The sequence below is a fragment of the Myotis lucifugus genome, unplaced genomic scaffold (assembly GCF_000147115.1).
Source record: "Myotis lucifugus unplaced genomic scaffold, Myoluc2.0 scaffold_1493, whole genome shotgun sequence".
NCBI classification, from domain to species: domain Eukaryota; kingdom Metazoa; phylum Chordata; class Mammalia; order Chiroptera; family Vespertilionidae; genus Myotis; species Myotis lucifugus.
In genome coordinates, this window is record NW_005872541.1 from 20198 (window position 1) to 35783 (window position 15586).

A 15586-nucleotide genomic window follows, 5' to 3' on the forward strand; every position below is an offset into this window, starting at 1 on the left:
CCGCCCTCGGCCACGCGTGTCCCTGCCGTGCGGACACCGCCCCTCGCGACCGTGCCCGGAGCTGCCAAGAGCTGGGCCGCCGGCCGCTGGCGGGAAACTGAGGCCCGGAGCGTGCGGGCCCCCCGCCCCTCGCACAGCCAGTCCACGCCCCTCGGTTCTGACCGGGCGGGCACCGGGGCTCCGAGCCCCCGGGGCGCAGAGTTAGGTGCTGGGCGAGGGGGCGCTGGGCGGGGTCCTGCCCGAGTCAGAGGGGAGACCCAGGCCCCCCGGACCCGGCGCTGCCCCGCGTGGCTGTTCCTCCTGCGGGATGTGTGCGCTTCAGCCACTTCCCTTCGCTCCGCCCGCGCACCTGGGCCCCCTTTCCCGGCCCTGGGTTTGGGCCGCGGGACCTGCTCCCTGCCCCCGCAATGCTCCTGTCCCCGCAGGGCCTGCAGCTGAGGCTGTGACTTGCTGCTCTAAATGGTGGTGGTGGTGGGGGGGTGGGGGGCACCAGAAGAAGGAGGGAGACAGGAAAATGCCCTCCGATTCTCCCTTCACCGTCTGTGACGTTTCATGGGAAGACAGCTCTGCCCCCTCCTCAGCTTTGTCTGTGGCTGCCTTTGCTTTGCAGCCACGACATCTCCTTGGCCCGAGTCTGAACTCTACTGTCCCGTCCTTTTCAGAACACGGACTCTCGCCCGGAGGAGTTGAGCCTGGTTTGGGCACTTGGGGAGCGCATGGAGGGTTAACAGTGTAAACTGTCCACCGCCATGTGCATGACTAACGTCGTTCTTTGCTTGAAAATTTAAGAACCATAATAGCACGAATGCTGTTTTGAATAGGCTTGCAATTGAAGAAATTTAAAAAAGTTTTTGGTGTAAATATAACAAGAGAGAAATGTATCGAAATACTCGGGCAAGGGATGATGGGATTTCAGTATATTTCATGCTGACACCTTGTTTGTTTTCAGATGTAGTGGCTTATGTGGAAGTGTGGTCAGCCAATGGAACAGAAAATTATTCAAAGACTTTTACAAACCAACTTGTGGAGATGGGGGCAAAGGTAAGAAATTCATCTCACCATTGTACACGTGAGTAACAGATTCATCTCACCATTGTACATGTGAGTAACAGATTCATCTCACCATTGTACATGTGAGTAACAGATTCATCTCACCATTGTACATGTGAGTAACAGATTCATCTCACTATCACTACATGTAACAAATTCATCTCACCATTGTACATGTGAGTAACAGATTCATCTCACTATCGCTACATGTGAGTAACAGATTCATCTCACTATCACTACATGTGAGTAACAAATTCATGTCACTGTCGCTACATGTGAGTAACAGATTCATCTCACCATTGCTACATGTGAGTAACAAATTCATGTCACTGTCGCTACATGTAACAAATTCATCTCACCATTGCTCCATATGTTAGACCTCTGGTACATAATTTGGGGAGTTATTAGAATATGAAGGGAAAAGAAGACAGTGGGAAAGTGACAGGAGAAAAAAGAACCACAGTAAGAATTTGGCGCAGTAGAATTTATGCAACGGTTGGTCTTGTGCTTATGAGGGAGGACTCTAGGGTGAGAATACGGATCCTGCCGTTGGTTACTTGGAGGTGTGATGCTGTTGGTCAAGTGGGGTATGCAGGGAAGGGAACAGGTGTTTAGGGAAAGGTTGCGAAGTTGGGACATTGGGCATATCTGACAGATTTTAGGTGTACCAAGCTGGAACTTGAGGTAGTTAAGGCTAGTCACTGCATTTTGTACCAGCATTGAGATCCTCATTTACTAAGAATTGTCCTTCGGAATAAACTTTTGAATTTTGTCAGGTGGGTTGTATGCATCTATTGAGATGATCATAATGGTCTTTTATTTTGTTAATATAGTGGATAATCCTTATTGATTTTTTTTTTCATGTTAACCAATGTATTGCAGTCCTGGAATACATTCAAGTGGTGGGGATGTTCAGGGACAAAAGTAGGTTTGCAATTGTGGGTACGCAAAACAGTTTATTCTCGCATTGTTATTTATTAACTAGAGGCCTGATGCATGAAATTCGTGCAAGGGGCTTGGCCCTCGCAGCCCCGGCTTCGTCCAGAAGGTTGTCCAGAAGGACGTCTGGAAGGTCGTTCGGCTGTCGGGCCTACTTAGCATATTATGCTTTTATTATTATAGATCCTGTACTCTTGTTCATGTGAATAACAGTAAACCGACTTTTGCCCACCCAGTGTTATCCTTTTTATAGGTTGATACAGTTTGCTGTTTTGTTGCTTATTTTGCAGCTGTCTCCATGAATGGCCCTCGCTTATACTTACTTTATGAAATTGTGTGCAAATAATAATAATGTAATTTTTTTTCCTGCACTTTACCTACAGGTCTCAAAAACTTTTAACAAGCAAGTAACTCATGTTGTGTTCAAAGACGGATACCCACGCACCTGGGACAAAGCCCGAGAGAGAGGCGTCAAGCTCGTCTCTGTGCTCTGGGTCGAAAAGTGAGTCCTTTCTTTCCTTGAGTATCTAGTGTTAGTAAAGCAGAGCAGTATATTTTTCATGGATCACAAAACCAGGTGATGTTTGATTGCCGTCTTTTCTCTGCCTCTCACTGGACAAGTCATTTGACACCCTCAAGCCTCAGTTTCCAAGTTGGAGGGGAATGAGCACACAGCCCGAAGCTTGTGGTTGGAGTGCTCAGGAAACAATAAGGGAGCAGATGCCATGAAGTGATTGTATCAGCTGCCTGGGTGGCCATAGCAGTGTTCCCGAACTGGAACAACAGATGTAATTCTCACTGTTCTGGGGGCTGGAGTTCAGGGTCAGGTACTGGCAAGGCAGGTTTCTTCTGAGGCCTCTCTCTCTGCTTGGTCTGCAGATGGCTGTGCCTGAGTGTCTGTGTCCTAATCTCTTCTTACAGAGACACTAGGGGCTCGGTGCACAGATTCCTGCACATTGAAAGGAAATTAATTAGAAGGTGGCCGGTGGGGCGGGACTGGGCGAGAAGGGCTGGACACTCCCTGAAGCCAACCTCCCACGGTCCCTCCCCAGCATCTGCAGAGTGAGCAGGGTCCCTCCGCCAGGTGGTGTCCCTTGGCCTGGCCTGTGGGGATGGGGCCAAAACTGGCTTTCCGACATCCCCCGCGGGGTCCGGAGTGTCCCCAGCCCGCAGGCCCTGACCAGCGGCAGCGAGCAGGCGGCGCCAGGCCAGCCAAGGCAGGTGCGAGCAGGGGGACAGTGGGGGTGGCCTGATCACCCCGCTAGTCACCCCACAGATAGGCCCTGATCGCCAGCCAGGCCTAGGGACCCTACCGTGTACGAATTTCGTGCACTGGGCCTCTAGTATATATAGATTAGTCCCATTGGATTAGGGCCCACTCATATGACCTCATTTAACCTTAACTAGGTCTTTGAAGGCCCTTCTCCAAATACAGTCATGTTCTGAGGTTCTGGGGGTTAGGGCTTAAAAATGTTCTGGGGCCGAAACCGGTTTGGCTCAGTGGATAGAGCATCGGCCTGCGGACTGAAGGGTCCCAGGTTCGATTCTGGTCAAGGGCATGTGCCTGGGTTGCGGGCACATCCCCAGTAGGAGGTGTGCAGGAGGCAGCTGATCAATGTTTCTCTCTCATGGATGTTTCTAACTCTCTATCCCTCTCCCTTCCTCTCTATAAAAAATCAATAAAATATATTTTTAAAAAAATGTTCTGGGGCCCAGTGGAGCCCTTGATGGGAGTGTTGAGGGGAAGCATGGGAGGAGATTGAGGTGGGAGAGGTCACGGGCATCCCATGATGCAGTTCTTGTGGGATGTGAGGGAGGAGAAGGTGTGGGACCAGGCCCGGGGTAGGAGCAGGGAGAGGGGTGGAGGCACTGAGTGAGCCAGGCTGGAGGCAGGCGCTCCCCAGCGGCAGTGAAGGAGGGACAGCCCACGTGAGGATGGTGGTTGTAAGTTGAACGTGAGGCTGGTGGAGCAGGCACGCTCTTTACCCAGCAGCCCACAACTGGAAGGAGGCGGAGTGGGTTAATCAGGGCTGGGTTTTGTCAGCAGCCTCCACCGAGGGAGTTGAGGGAAGTGCAAAGCCGTGATAATGAAGGACCGGCCAACGCCAAGCTTGCCCCGAAGGGAGGGGTGGGGGGGGTCTGATTAGCAGGCAGTAGGTCTTAGCTGGGTTGAGGGGTTGTCATTTACTTCAAAGTGTTTTCTGATTTGTTTTTTGCAGTTTATTTTACCCATTGGTTATTTAGGAGGTTCTTGTTTAATGTCCACATATTTTGAGTTTTCCAAACTTCATTCTATTTTTGATGCCTCACTTTGTTCTGTTGTGGTCGGAGGACATGTTTTGTATTTTTTCAATCTCCTCCAGGTAATCGAGACGTGTTCTGTGCCCTCACACTGGTCTCCCTGGCAGGATACTGCATGAGCAGCGGGAGAATGTGTCTGTGGCTGTGGAAGGGATGTTCTCTATGTGCCTTTCTGACAGGTCAATAGTAGTTGGTTCATACTTTTTTTAAGTTTTGTGTCCTCTTCTTGGTCTGTCCACCATTAAATGGCATATTGAAGTCTCCAAACGGCATTGTTAAGTGGCTTATTTCTCACTTCAGTGCTGTCAGTGTAGCATCTCTTTAATGATATGACAACACATGTCCTTCGTTTTCCTTGTCTGAAGACGTCCTTATTCCGGGCTCATCTGTGGTGCCGTTTCCATGGACATGCAGTTCCAGGGGGACAGTGGCTCGTTTTCAGCAGGTCCAGGTGCCCCAGAGCCTGCTGTCCTCGGGGGCTCAGGAGGCGCCTGGTCATGCCCCTCCTTTCTCAGTTGGAAGTCACGTGCCCTTTTCCCCTGCCTTCTCTCAGTTTTTCTTCTTAACGTTGATTTTCGGACGTTTCCCTGAAGTGCTTTCCTCCTTGTCTTGTGTGGATTTCTCGGAGGTGCTTGAACATATGAGCTACCAGGTTTTGGCCGTTTCTTTAAGTGGCTTTTCTGCCCCTTGACCCTCTTTCCCTAGAACTCGGATCGCTGCACAGCGGGGATCGGCTTTTCTGTAAAGAGACAGAGCCATTGGGTCTCTATGGAGCTGCTCAGCTCCGCGGGTGCAGGGAGCCCTGGAGAAGCAGCAGAGGTGGGTGTGATGGGGCCGGATGGCCTGGGCCTCCATGTCAGTCCCTCCTGTGTAGCAGCCTTTGACCTTTGACATCTTCCCACTGTCCTGAGGCCTGGCTTTGTTCATTATTTTTTAGTTTTTATTTCCTCGCCAAATCAATCTTCAAGTTCACTGTCTCTTCTTTGTCAACTCTGTTTTGTCATTATGTCCACTTAGTACATTATTTTGGGCAATATTAGTTGTAACATTTCCATTTGTCTTATTTTTATTTTTGTTTTTATTGACTTGAGAGAGAGAGAGAGAGAGAGAGAGAGAGAGAGAGAGAGAGCGATTTGCTGTTCCCGTATTCACACAAACTCCTTGGTTGATTTTGAAGGTGCCCCGACTGGGACCACACCCACAACCTTGGGTGTAGGACAACTCTGACCCACTGAGCTGCCGGCCGGGCCCTCGCTTCTTTCTCACGTGTGTGTTCTGTGTCTCAGCTTCCCTGTCTCTCACTGCAGGAGCGTTTCCGTGCAGAGTGTCCTTGTCGTTCAGTAACTGCGTCTTTGGTAATCCCAGCACATGGAGTTGGCATCTGTCGGTGGGTTTCTTCTTGGCTCCTCATGACGTCGCTTTGGGCTGAGTTTTGGACACGGTGCATGTTATGGACTCGATCCCGTTAGGCTGCCTCCAAGCCCCGGTTCTCCCGTTTGGTGCGCAGCTGCTCCCCCTGTCGCAGGGGAAGGGCTCCCTGCCCGGAGTGCGCTCTGTCCCCCAGTCTGTAGGCGGGCCCCTTGGGCACTCTGTTCCCTTGTTGTGCTGTTAAAACCCACTCTGTTCTGTCCTTTCACCCACGTGTCTGTGTGCCCGTGGACTGTGGTCTTTCTGTTCCCATGTAAAGTGCATCCACCGTGCCTGTCCTGTTTTGTGGCTGTGCTTCCACTGAGTCATCTGAACTCCCCGGCTCATCGTTGGTGCACAGTGACCACGATGGGCGAGGAGGCCCTGCCTGCATGGCCGTCTTCCTGTGGGTTCCCTTCCAGAGGTGGTTTCGAGGGCTCGCATGCTGCGTTCGTGGTGGATGCTGTCAGATCACCTCCTGGGAAAGTGCCAGTTCCGTGCTTTCCCCGCAGTGAGGCACCTGCCCCACAGCCTCCCTCACACCGCGCCCTCTCGTCTTCCCCCCTCTGTAAGCGAGAACATAAAGTTGATGTCATGCTGTTCCCTTATTTTTCAGTGCACTTGAACTTCCTTCAGCAGAACTTAGACCTTTATTTTAGGTTCTGTGTCTGCTTTGTTAGGGGCTGTCCAAGCTATGGCTCCTGTTTTCCACTGAAAACGTGAACAGTACATAGGAAAGGTCACTAGGTGTCGCTAGAATCCCACTCGTGAGGTTATTTCTGGGAGTTTCCTTTATAAGAACAGACAACTGAGATCTCAGGTTCAAGATTGTTCTTCAACCTGAAGTTTGTCGAGCCTGTTCCTGCGGAGAAAAGCGGTGTGTGAAAAGGAACAGTGCTTCTAAAACACCTGCCAGCTAGACCGTCCTGCTAGCAGCAAGCGTTTGGTGAGGCTGAGTCAAAAACAGCAAGCAACGCGCACCATCTCCTCACTGTTACCAAAGTCACAGACGTTCCCGGTCTCGGCACAGGTTTGTGGAGGAGACAGGCCTGGCGTCCACAGGACCTCAGCTAGTCGTCAGAGTCGGGGCTCAGCCAGGTGCAACTTCATGATGCTGATTAGGTGATGTTTGTGGAGGGCAGGTGCCGGCCAGGCCTGGGAGCCACAGCCTGTGGGGTGTGGACTCGGTGTGAGAACCCAGCTCTGGTGCCATTTGCAGAGGGGGGGTCCTGCCACTCTCCTCGTCTACTGTCTGTTTTGGAAAGCAGTTCTGCCGCCCGCTGCTCGGCGGTGCCTCCCCTTCCACAGCCCAGCTGGGGCGACAGGTCTGGAGAGAAACACAGAGAGGAGAACTGGCTTTGGAGGGAAGATAAGCTTTCTGCCCTCAACATCTTTGGGGTCCTCCAGCCCTAAACCACTCCTTTCATTCTGTTTTCATTATGCGTTTCATGGTACGTGCTTACACCTTTTTGAGCACCGTGCACTGGTCATTCTGAAGTGGGTTACAAATCTGAAGTTATTGCAGAAGAAGGATGCTTCCTGGGCGTGCCTCTAGCTTTGGCTCTCGGCCTCAGAGACACCAGGTGGAGGAGACTTTGGGAAGTGAGAAGGCATCGGCTCTGTGCTTGGCCACGTGGGCACTTATTTAGTAGACGTGTCTGTTAGGTGGCCGTGCGAGGGTGTCCTCCGTTACACGGGCACTTATTTAGCAGACGTGTCTGTTAGGTGGCCGTGCGTGGGTGTCCTCCGTTACACGGGCACTTATTTAGCAGACGTGTCTGTTAGGTGGCCGTGCGTGGGTGTCCTCCGTTACACGGGCACTTATTTAGCAGACGTGTCTGTTAGGTGGCCGTGCGTGGGTGTCCTCCGTTACATGGGCACGTGCAGGCTTCACACTGCGCGTCTAGCAGACAGATGCTCACCAAGGACTTGTCTCCTCACGCAGGTGCAGGACGGCCGGGGCACACGTCGACGAGGCCCTGTTCCCTGCGACGAACACCCACGAACACCTGCCCTGCCTCATTAAAAAAAAAGTAAGTATCTGACACAGTGTAGGCAGTTACTCATTTATTCATTCTTTTACTTTATTCCTGGAAAGGAAGCTTTTAGCAGCGGAGTCCGGCGCTGCCTTCAGTGTCACTGTTGATGCTGCCATTGTCACAGCGTCCTTAGTGGGTTAGAGGTGGTTTTGCCCTCTGGGCGCTTTGAGGGGACCTGTAAGAAACGGGACTGCTGTCGGCCAAGAGGAAACCAAGTCGGGACCGCGCACAGCTCGGCGCCCTGTGGCTACGGCAGAGGAGCTGGGTCGAGTCAGATGCCCTCGTTCAGTGCGGCTGGAACGCAGGGCCGGGAGAGCTTGGGTGTTCTCACAGGAAAGCTGTGCTGATGGAGACCCGCTTCCCGAGGGCTTCGTAGGCCGAGGTTCATGACTCTGTCACCTTGTGTATGTGTAGTTACACTTCTTGCTTTTTACTGGCTCAGTGGGGTTACTGATTTAGAGATAAGATTAAATTATGTTTATTTCCTTTGGCAGTTAAAAAATAATTGCTTTTGTGTTTTCTACGTCATAATGTTTGTGGGGCAGGGAGAGACCATGAGGATAGCAAAACTAAGAAGAAAGAGACTGTCTTCATGGAAACTAAGAATGCTGGGTACTGAAAGTGCCTCAGAAGCAGAGCTGCTGGTACAGCCAGCCCTAGTCCTGTATCGTCGTGTTTTTTAAATCCTCCCCCAAGGATGTATTTATTGGTTTCTTAGAGAGTAAGGGAGAGGGAGGACCACAGACACTGATGTGAGAGACTCCGTGCGGATTGCCTCAGCCCACACCTGGGTGTGTGCCTGACCGGAACTGAGCCTGAGGCCCTTTGGTGCGCGGGCTGATGCTCCAACCAACTGAGCCACCCGGCCAGGGCCCTTGTATGTTTTCACGATCGTACAAACTCACATGTAGTGCAACAAATGCCTCCTTAGGGTTTTGTTATTACTGTGATCAGAGATGCCCGGAATGGACACGAGCAGGTCCCGTTCCTGGCCTGCACAAAGGCAGCACTGAGAGTTAATGTCTGTGTTCTTTTTTGCACAGCATAGGTGTATGCAGCCCAAAGATTTTACTCCTAAAACACCAGAAAATGATAAGAGACTTCAAAAGAAATTTGAGAAAATGGCTAATGAGCTACAAAGGCAAAAAACAACATTAGGTAAGCAAAGAAATATGGCACCCTCCTTTGCGTGTGTGCTTGCACACCGAGGTAGCCAGTGGCATGCGGGATGGCCTCGCGAGGGGGCCTGCAGCGGCTCCAGCCCAGGAAGAGAAAACAGAATAAAGTTGCCTGTGACTTGATAGTGGCCATTGCAGGGCCATGCGGCTGAGCTAATCGGTCCCAGAACAGTTTCTACTTATTGAGCTGTGATTGGCATCGAACATGATGTTAGTTTCAGGTGAGCAGCCTGATGGGTTGGTATCAGTTACACCTTGTGAACACCCATCACCAGGAGTGCTTTTGAGACGCGCTCTCTTAGCAAGTTTCACATATTGTGGCCCCTACGCCTGCTGCCACCAGTTTGTCCTCTGTATCAGCGAGTTCAGGGGTTTGTTGTTTTGTTTTTTTAAGATTCCACATCTTAGTGATTTCATACAGAATCTGTCTTACTTTGTCTGACTTATTTCATTCAGCATAATGCTCTCAAGGTCCAATCCGTGTCATCTCAAATGGCAAGATTCCGTTCTGTTTTATGGCTGAGTAATACTCCATTGTATGCATATGTACCACATTCATTCATTGGTGGACATTTGGATTATTTCTATATCTTTACTGTTATCAACAACACTGCCTTTACATGGGTGCAGACATCTTTCATTTTCTTTGGTTACCTCCTTGGAGGTGACATTGCTGGGACATATGGCAGTTCTGTTTTTAAATTTTTTAAAAATATATTTTTATTGATTTCAGAGAGGAAGGGAGAGGAAGAGAAATGTCAATAATGAGAGAGAATCATTGATCAGCTGCTTCCTGCACACCCCACACGGGGGATCTAGCCCGCAACTCCTGCATGTGCCTGACTGGGAATCCAGCCATGACCTCCTGGTTCATAGGTCGACGCTCAGCCACTGAGCCACGCCGGCCGGGCACCTCTGCCCATTTATTCACTAGATATATCCTTCTAATGACTTGGACAAATACTTTAATGTCATGAAGCTCTGAAGTACTCTATGTGTTTGGGTATTTTTCTCTACCTGTGTCACCTGGCCTCTGAATTGAGTGTTTCAGACCAACCCTGTACATCATGGGTACAAATAAGCATCTCTTTAGCTATGGCTTGTCTTTGTTTCAGATAACGATGTCCCTGTCCTCTTGTTTGAGTCCAATGGCGCCTTGATGTACAGCCCCACAGCCACGGCGTACAGAGGTCGTCACCGCGCCATGGAGCAGAGGCTGCAGGAGATGAAGGAGAAGCGGGCAAACCTCTCCCCGACCTGTAAGCCTTGCGTGTGGTCACATGAGCGCTTTGCTGGGTCATTGTGGTGGGAAGTGTGATGTTTCTTTAGATATTTGAGTTAAAGTTACCCGATTCCAACAGATTTTAATCTGTCTCCGGGTAGACTTTAAATTTTCTTCCAGAAATTCCTTATGCTTCATTAATTTAAGGTGTCCCCCCAAAATATATACATAGACAGTTTTTAGTAGCTCGATTAATGTTTCTTTCTTTTCAGATTTAACCCATTGGAATTAATAATTATTTAAAGTGTGTATACATTTTTTTGGAACACCTTTATTTTAGGCGTATATTGGGTGTATAGTTAGTATTCTCCAGGGTTAAGAGCAGAATGTGGGCTTTCTGCTGGCTGCATCTGAAAAAATAACAGAATTGTATCTAATGTTTTGATTATGCTTCCAGCTTCCCAGATGATGGAAAAGTCTTTCGATAGCCCAGCTCACGCCTCCTGTGAAGCGTCTTTGAATATCTCCCATGACACTTTGTGTTCAGGTAGATCATTTTCTGTGATATTTTAGCTTTAAGAATATTATGTTTTCTCTTATTTGGAATTTTATTTGATGAGAAGACTAGTTACTTAAAACTAGAATTCCTGAATTTACCCTGAAATTAGGAATTATAGTAAAAAGTAGTTCATTGTAATAAGCACATGACTCGTTTGTGGTTCCTGTGGTTCCTCTTGGGCATTTTCTTAACTTGCAATTCAAGCGTCCAGTACAGAGCACACAGTAGGAGCTGCAGAAGGAGGTTCCGCAGCCTGGCAGTGGGCGCAGGGAGCGTGTGGTCGCGTGGGTCACGACACACCTCCCGGGCGTCACCCACAGGCTGGGGGCTCCCTGACCCGAGGACAGTGCTGGGAAGGTGTCACTGGGAGGGAACTCCTGTGCCCTGTGGGGATCGAGACCTTCTTTAAAGTGCACTTGCTCCTTGTTTTCCAGAGGACTCCTGGGCTGGCGGCCTGCAGTCATCTTTGGAGGATCCTTGTGGAGACTCGGGGCATGGGGATCAGGAGAGGAAATTGGGAGGACCCACTGACGACCCTAGAAGCCCCCTGTGTGCTTCGTCACCGGCATTGGAAACGAGCAGCGTCCGCTCACCCGCGTCTCCCAGGTACCTCGGCCGGCTAGCGCCTCAGATGCCTGAGCGCCATCGTGCGGAGGAGGACGCGGGTTGGCAGACGGACCCTGCAGGCGCGGCGGCCACCCCTGACCAGCAGCCTTCGGTAACTCAAGGCCACCATCTGGGACACACAGCCAGGAGCTCCTCCTCGAAGAGAAAGCGCCCGTTGGAGCACGCCCACACGCCCCAGGAGGGGAGGCCGAAGAAGCCCAAGTGCGGCCGGAAGTCTGCTGTGCGGCTGTTCTCCTCCCCCAGGGGCCAGGTCCCGGCCAGCCCTGCCGTGGGGACTCCTCCTGGGGGCACGTCCTCCTATGAGGATTACTTCTCACCAGACAACCTCCGGGAGAGGAGCCTGGGGACTCTCCCTCCAGGGCTGCAGTCACCTCCCGGCCCCGCCCACCCCCCCTGCAGAGCCGGGCTCTCCAGGCGGGAGCGAGCCAGCATCCTGGGCATGTCCGACTTCTCCTGCCTGGGCAAGGACCCCAGCTTGGTCCCCGCTACCAGTGCCACCGCCCAGGCCAGCCCCAGGCTTCATGCTCCTGCAAGTGGGGAGTCCCACGCACCCTTCCTGAGGAACATGCCTGCTGCCGAGGACGCTCTGGGGCGCGGCCCCCCTGAGGGTGCTCAGAGAGGAGACGGGGGCCCTGAGGGACACCACGGGGCCGTCACCCCCGGCGGTAAGGAGAGCGGGGACCCGGCAGACATGAGGTGCCCGCAGGAAGAGGACGCCACCTCTGGACGGTTGAGTTCCCCTGCAGGTGAATCTCAGTGAGGAGCTGGGTTTTGTAGGTGATGGAATGTGGAAGATCCAGAGAACGGGAAGATGTAGCCAGAGGGTGGAGAGGGGACGGACTGCACGTGTCTGTTACAGGAATGTGGCATGTGTATCCATCTTTACGTTCATCAGAGCTTTTTCATAATTAAAAATATTTTTCTTTTTAAAGATTGTGGGCTTGACACTTTCCAATGGTACGTTCTTTAGGGTCCTGGCTCACCTCCCTGTGGGATTTCTGGGTCCCACCTGCTGCTATGGACATGTTTCTCTCACCCTGACCTTCTCGGGCGGAGAGCCATCCTCGGGGGCACCGTCCTGGGTCGGCAGCCTCGGCGCAGCTGCTGTGCAGGCCACTCGGGGCGATTGCAGTTCCCCACGGGGGCGCTGTCGCCTCAGAGGGAAGTGAAGGTGGTGTCGGCCGATTCTGTCAGGACAGGGAAGGTGTGGGAAGTGCGTGGACGTATGTGATCAGTATTTGCTTTGAAAAAGCTTTGGGCATTGTTTGCTATAAAGACGTAGTTAATGTTTTCCTTCGTAAGAAGTTCATGGCAGCAGGCCTTGCTTAATTCTATTTATTTTGCCTTAAATAGGTTAAATGTCATTCAGATAGATTTATTCCACTCTGTAACTTAGTTGTGGCCATATTAGCGAGCTCTGCATTGCAGTAATTTCAGCAAAGGCAGCAGAATCAGAAAACGCTTTGCGCTTTCCGGCTTTGAGCAGAACTGTGCTTCAGCCATCAGAATGCAAGACCTTGAAATTCAACTGTCTTTACCAACGGTTGGGCTGAATGTTTCACTAAGACCAAGTCTATTCTTCCCCATTTTTCTGTTCCTCAAATGCTGTTAACCACCCTTTTCAAGATGGAAAGTTTGGGGTTGAAATAATCGTAGATGTATTGTATATCTTTTCCTTGGAAGTAAATGAACTCCCCAAAATCATCTCACAAAGAGGATTGTATGTTTTTAATTTAACTTTTATATCTTATTTTTCTGAAAATATATAAAATTTGACAAGAAAGTGTATCTTATATTCCATTATGCTTAGTATGTGTTTGCAGATATTTATTTTAAAATGGTGTGGACTGTAAAGTGAGTTCAAAACACTGATGAGAGAGAAACATCGATCAGCTGCCTCCTGCACATCTCCTACTGGGGATGTGCCCGCAACCCAGGCACATGCCCTTGACCGGAATCGAACCCGGGACCTTTCAGTCCGCAGGCTGACGCTCTATCCATTGAGCCAAACCGGTTTCGGCAAGAAAGTGTATCTTATATTCCATTATGCTTAGTATGTGTTTGCAGATATTTATTTTAAAATGGTGTGGACTGTAAAGTGAGTTCAAAACACTGGGCGCATAGACTAGTTTTGGTGGTTAAGGATATTCTTGGCTGTGTCCTGTGTATTTCAGAGCTTCGAGTGCTGTTTGTGACGCACATACAAAGCACGTACACGCACATGTGGGCAGCTGGTGTCGGGACGCAGTGCGCCCTGGACCCCGGGGTGTCAGGAGGCGGGTGGTGGTCCTTGGAGGACTCACCCAGTGCCCACGCCCTGTGAGGTCGGTAGCTCCGGCCTCCAGGAACTTCCGGTCCAGCCACCGCCAGGTGTGGGCTGCCACGCAGAGGGTGCAGGCCCGGCCTTGGCGTGACTCGAGCCCCTGTCATGCCACAGGGACAAGATCCTGGCCCTTCAGGGCCTAGGAGGCCTGCGCATCGTCTGGTCTGATCTGAGCCTGGCTTTGTGGTGATGGAATCAAGACCCATGGTGTTGTGGTGGCCCATCCTCAGCCGTGGTATCACCTCCCCCTGGGAGTCGGCTACGTGTCAGAGGGGACGGGGACGGGGTGAGGTCAGAAAGGCCGCGGGAGCCAGACCTCAGGGCCTCCAGTCCTGAGAGGCCTGGGGGCTCTCTGTGGTTTTGCAGGGCGATGGGAGGCCAGACGCCCTTGGACATGGCCTGACCCACCTGCGCCAGGCGGGGTCTCTCCCCCTGAGGCCGTGGCTGGGATGCAGGAGGCCGGGAGGGAGCTGAATAATGCACGTCCAGTGTAGAGCTCGCTGAGGAGACGGTGGGGCCAGCATGGGGTCGGCTGCGTCTCCAGAGGCCTCGGGGTAAGTTGCTCCTAGGTGCTCAGGACCTGGCGTTTTTAGGGCCCGAGTTGCAAAGAACTAGTTTTAATTCAAGAAAACATTCAGCCCTCGTTCGGCACTTGGCTGGAAGAAGGGCTGACACTGTCTGTCTGACCCTCAGCGTCGTTGTGCCTCGTGTCGAGGCGCCTGCGTCAGCCCCTCTCGTGTTGGGTGACTTGGTTTCGAGGTGCTTGCGTTGTTTCTGCCTCGTATGGACTCGTCTGCTGCCTTGTCTGCGGGTTGTGCTGCCAGGCGGGGCCGTGCTCTGCCTCGTTGTGTCCGCAGCGAGCGGCGTTTACGGGAAGGTGCGTCACCGGCCGCATGGGCCGGCTGAGCAGCCCCTGCCCGGGCTGGGGCGGGAGTGACCCCAGGCCACTGCCTGCTGGACCCTGGAGGCCAGGCAGGTGGTGGTGGTGTTAGGTCTCAGGACAGCAGCTGGTTCAGAGAGTGGGCGGCCATCCAGGGAGGACGAGCGAGGACAGGGAGACACATGAGGCCACGTCACTGGATGGGTGTCTTTCTTTTCTTTGATCCTCACCCGAGGACATTTTTTCCATGGATTTTTTATTTTTTTTTTTGAGACAATGGAGGGAGAGAGAGAAACATGGATGAGAGAGACACAGCGATTGGTTGCTCCCCTACTGACAGGGGCTTGAACCTGCAACCCAGGTGTTTGCCCTTGACTAGACTCGACCCGCAGCCCCTGGGGCTGACGCTCTAACCACAACCAAACCGGCCAGGGCTCGATGGTGTCTTTTGAGGTTGTGTGTCCTCACGGCGGACACTGGTGTCGGGTGGAGACGCGTAGGGAGCTGGCAGATTGGTACTGAGGGCGGAGGGGGCTCCTCTCCAGCCACTGGCACCCAGATCTGTATCCTCCTCTGGAGGGCGGGCTTGGATCGTCGTATAAAACAGAACTGGGGTCGGAGTCGTGCGGGAGATGCAGGCGTCTGTCCTCATGGACAGGTGGACGCCTGGGCCGGTGGAGCAGCACGTTGTCGCCCATCGGGCAGTCGTACCTGACCCCTGAGTCGGGGGATTGTGTGGCACGTCGGGCGGCGCGGACCTCAGCGCGGGAGAGGCTGCGCTGCTGTTTGCAGGCTCTGCCTCCGGACCCGCGCGGAAGTGCTTCTGACGTTCCCTTTGCTTGGGCTGCCTGGGCCTCCAGTGCGTGGCAAGTGCTGACTGACCTCCGGGCCTGGTTGCAGGTGTCAGGCCTGGACCGGCGAGGCAGGATGTCCCGGAAGGCACCCAGGAAGGCCGTGAGGACCTCGCCAGACCCGTGGCCGCGAAGAAGAGAGGGAGAGGCCCCAAGGTTGGTGTGTGATGGTCCCCAGGCCGGCTCCCAGGGCTTGGGGGGGGGGGGGCA

At 52.4% G+C, this 15586-nt stretch overlaps 1 protein-coding gene across 6 annotated transcripts in view; it reads left to right on the forward strand.

Annotated features, from left to right (window-relative positions):
• Nucleotides 1-944: 944 nt before the first annotated feature.
• Nucleotides 945-15586, forward strand: part of MCPH1 (microcephalin 1) — a 29095-nt gene continuing 14453 nt past the window's right edge. For 2 of the 6 annotated variants that reach the window (XM_023748519.1, XM_023748520.1), the window contains exons 1-8: nucleotides 951-1041; nucleotides 2373-2491; nucleotides 7643-7730; nucleotides 8780-8894; nucleotides 10030-10173; nucleotides 10594-10683; nucleotides 11130-12068; nucleotides 15426-15532. In XM_023748519.1, the coding sequence (XP_023604287.1) occupies nucleotides 1030-1041; nucleotides 2373-2491; nucleotides 7643-7730; nucleotides 8780-8894; nucleotides 10030-10173; nucleotides 10594-10683; nucleotides 11130-12068; nucleotides 15426-15532 (1614 nt within the window). In that variant the 5' untranslated portion in view covers nucleotides 951-1029. The other 4 variants (XM_023748521.1, XM_023748522.1, XM_023748524.1 and 1 more) reach the window with 4 other exon arrangements.